Here is a 3,760-nt window from a genome sequence, read left to right on the forward strand (position 1 = left end):
ACTTCGACTGATTTCGAGGCGCTTTTTGCGATAAAGATTCGATAAAACGAATCTCCAGTGAGAATTTAGCCAAAGTAAACCATTCGTTGCATTTGTAGCGCTAATAAAGTAATTTCCTTTTCTTCCCTTGCAAAAGCTGCAAAGCTGACATAATCATGAGCAGGTCACCTCAGCCCCTATTCCCCACTCCCCTCAGCGGGGGGAGTGGAGTCTCCCTCGCGCGGTCCCTCGTTCCCCCGACGGAGTGCTCGTGCCTCCACCCACCCAGCAAAGGTCGCCAGTTAAGCGATGTTCAAAAAGCCATGTGGTCTGATTTCTCATGCCCAGTGTAACACACACCTTCACGCGGGAAGGAGTCGGGAAGAAGACGGACGAGAAACCTTGGGTCTCTCTCGCCTCGCTCTTCCACTTCCACTTCGAGGTGCCAGTGCTACTTGTCACTTGATCGCGAGTGGACGTCACTTACCTGAGGGCTTTCCATTTCCAGTGCGAACTTTTTGTGCGACACACTCGCCCCAGAAGGTGCGACACCTCTGTTCAGGAAGGATTAAACCCTCCGGCACTTTACATTATGGATGCTTTCTGTTCTCCACTTATTGAACTGATGAGTGCTGACATGACATGTTAACAATTGAAGGGAACCGCGTTCTGAAAGATCGGATTAAGTGATCAATGTGAAATGACTCTTTGGTGGACAGCTGAAAATGTGATACTTGCAATGGCTGTTAAAATCAAAGATTTCACACTGAAAAGCTGAACAGTGGAAATTTTGTTTGCATTTGTGCCCCGAAACAACTACACTCGATACTGACAGATTGGAGGAAAGTATGGAGTGACCTGCATACGGTGAAAATATTTCCTAACATACAATTACAGCGAGTTTGCATACTGGCACAATTAGTGTGAGAGAATTGGTTTCAGTGAACTTTTACCATATTGTCATAATCAATTGAAAAAATCTACTTCATAAATGAACGAAAGTTTAACAAAGCCAGAACTGTGAGATTCAAATCCTCCACTGGGGCTGACACAAACAGCAGAGCACCGAAGCTTTGATCTGTGACACCGACAGCTTTTACCGAAAGAAGGAAAAGTTTCCTCGAAGGCAAAAATGCTGCCGCAGAACCTTCAGGAGATTTCGATAGATCACCCTCTGTCGGCGGGAGTGCCCTTTGGCTCTTTAGCTGTGAATGAGAACTCGGCCACGCCTTACTCGGATGCCACTCAGGTGAGCAAAGAGACGAGACACGCTTCGTTAAGGACAATCTAAGGTGTTTTTGTGTGTGCGTGTGCTTGTGCGTTTGACGTTCGTGTATGAATGTGCGTGTGAGTGGTGCGGGTGTTTATTCAGGTGCGCCTGCGACTCCAGGTGTAGGAAACGAACACGCGATGTATGTATTAAGAATCTCGGATCTCTCTTGAACGCCGTCTACGTCACCTCCTACAATGAATCGGTTTCCAAACTTTGGCTGAAATTGTCTGATTTACCTTTCCATGCTTAGTGGAAGTGGCTGTAGATTTTCGTTTCAATCGCTCAAAATTCCCACAAAGTGTTGCCAAAGCAAAGTGGCAGCGTCTTTACTTATAAGGTGCTCCAAACCAATTGTAATCATTTCATTTCTAAATAAAAATAAATAGATAAATAAATAAATAAATAAATAAATTGAAAATAAAAGGAAAATTTTACCCAGAAACATAACCCCAGAGAAAAATGGAATTTTTGTTAATTTTTATACAACGACTTACTACGCACAGCTAAAGTGAAGCTTTACAAAATTATTTATAATTAAATCAAAACTATTGTTATCGATCACAAGCACCATCAGAACATAATTTGTTGAACATAAGTTCAAGCTGAATTTTAAATGATTCAGAACTAATATTCTAGGGACGGGTAAAAAAATATGGTTGTTTGGAGAACAGTCGAATTCAGTATATTGGAGCGACACATAAGCCGATAAATGTCACAATCATTATATTTGTTTAGAGGCTGGTAGTGGCAGACAGCCTTTACTAAACTTTGACCATGTGATAACAAGTATTTTTCTACTCTTAAGCTACGGAAATATTGATCAGTGTACGCAAAATTGCACAATAATTTTTTATTATATCTATACATATATACATATGTTAAACTGTATATGTGTGTGCCCATACATCTAAAATTAACACGCACATAGCTTTACTTTCGTACTTAAGGAAATCATGAACAAACGTACACATTACTTATAGGTATGGCAAAAACGTTAGAGTAAAACTGTACACTCAATTAAACCTACGGCAGATGTATTATACATTATTGCACCAGTTATTATTAGACCATGTGAAGAGTCAGTTTGGTAGTTTGAATGTTAAATGTGATTCTCGCAAGTATTTGACATTGTAACCTTTGTGTAGAAATTTCTTGAGATAAGAGTTTGGCAAGAATTTTGCTGGTGATTTATGAATAATAAATACACGAAAGTGTAATTATTGATATATTTTGGAAATGATTCACATCTCATGATAAAAGGGAGCATCTTACATTGCAACACGTGTTTCTTTTGGCGTTCTAAATTGAAAATGACGATGAAAGCCCATAAGGTAGTTGCGAAGGGGAAAAACGTCTGACAAAATAAAAACAAATTACATAAGTATACAGTGTGTACATTTATATATATATATATATATATATATATATATATATATACTTATATAAATATATATAAAATATATATATACATATATATATATATATAATATATATATATATATATATATATATATAAATATATATTAATATATATATATATATTATATACTATAATATATTATATATATATAATAGATAACTAAATAAATAAATATACATGCATACACACACACACACACACATACACACACACACACACACACACACACATATATATAATGCACACATAAACCATGAGGTTCCTTTATTACGATTCCTTTGGGTATCTGTTATTTTCACCACGGAATTAATGAGCCGTAGATGAAATACATAAAAAAATTAGGAAGTGAAACGGGTTCAAAACTCATCTATTGAGGTGATATAATTAAGTAACCGACTGAGGACTTAAATCAGTCAAGTTTGTGAGTTCAATCCTGATAATCTTTCAATATATTTTCTGGATATCTGTATAGATTTTTCATAACTGAAAGGACAAAGCATTATGAATTAATAAATAAAATGCATCCTATATTCTGTCTTAATTAAGGCGTTCGATTCTTCTACACTGAAGCCTCATCTGCAACTTGCTCTGGAATTACCCGGAATATCTCTTACATCATTGCAGGAGGCTCTTCCATCATGTTTAACCCATCACTTATTTACTGTAAAGGTTTCCTGGGCGATAAATTCAAAACAGCAACTTTGATGCAGTAATTTACGAAAAACTAACGTTTGGAATAAGGAGAGGAATTCCCGTAGGGTGATTCACCTGCGGTTAGGCTCGTTAGCTTACTTCCGGTATAGGATATTGTCGTGATAGCTTCTATTTTTGCTTGCAGATTAGGTAAGATGTATTAAAAGGAATGATTAAATCTGAACATTTAACGAATAATGCCAACTTTAAATTAATTTAGTATTATTTAAAGGCCGTAATATAAAAATTATTCGTGGATGAAATGACCCTTAGGAAATTAATAAAGAACAAATTGTTTTCCCACCGAATTTAGGATGATATTCCTCATAACTTTACGACTACGTTATTTCACTTTTTTTATCCTATGGATATACGTCACGATACAAATCTTCAAA

At 36.6% G+C, this 3,760-nt stretch overlaps 1 protein-coding gene across 1 annotated transcript in view; it reads left to right on the plus strand.

Annotated features, from left to right (window-relative positions):
• The first annotated feature begins 302 nt into the window (after window positions 1-302).
• The window catches only part of LOC135196212 (sex-determining region Y protein-like), a 14,482-nt gene continuing 11,024 nt past the window's right edge, over window positions 303-3,760 (plus strand). Inside the window, exon 1 of the mRNA XM_064222839.1 lies at window positions 303-1,228. Within this exon, the coding sequence (XP_064078909.1) occupies window positions 1,112-1,228 (117 nt within the window). The 5' untranslated portion in view covers window positions 303-1,111. The remainder of the gene's footprint in view (window positions 1,229-3,760) is intronic.

Source organism: Macrobrachium nipponense, chromosome 17 (assembly GCF_015104395.2).
Source record: "Macrobrachium nipponense isolate FS-2020 chromosome 17, ASM1510439v2, whole genome shotgun sequence".
NCBI lineage: Eukaryota > Metazoa > Arthropoda > Malacostraca > Decapoda > Palaemonidae > Macrobrachium > Macrobrachium nipponense.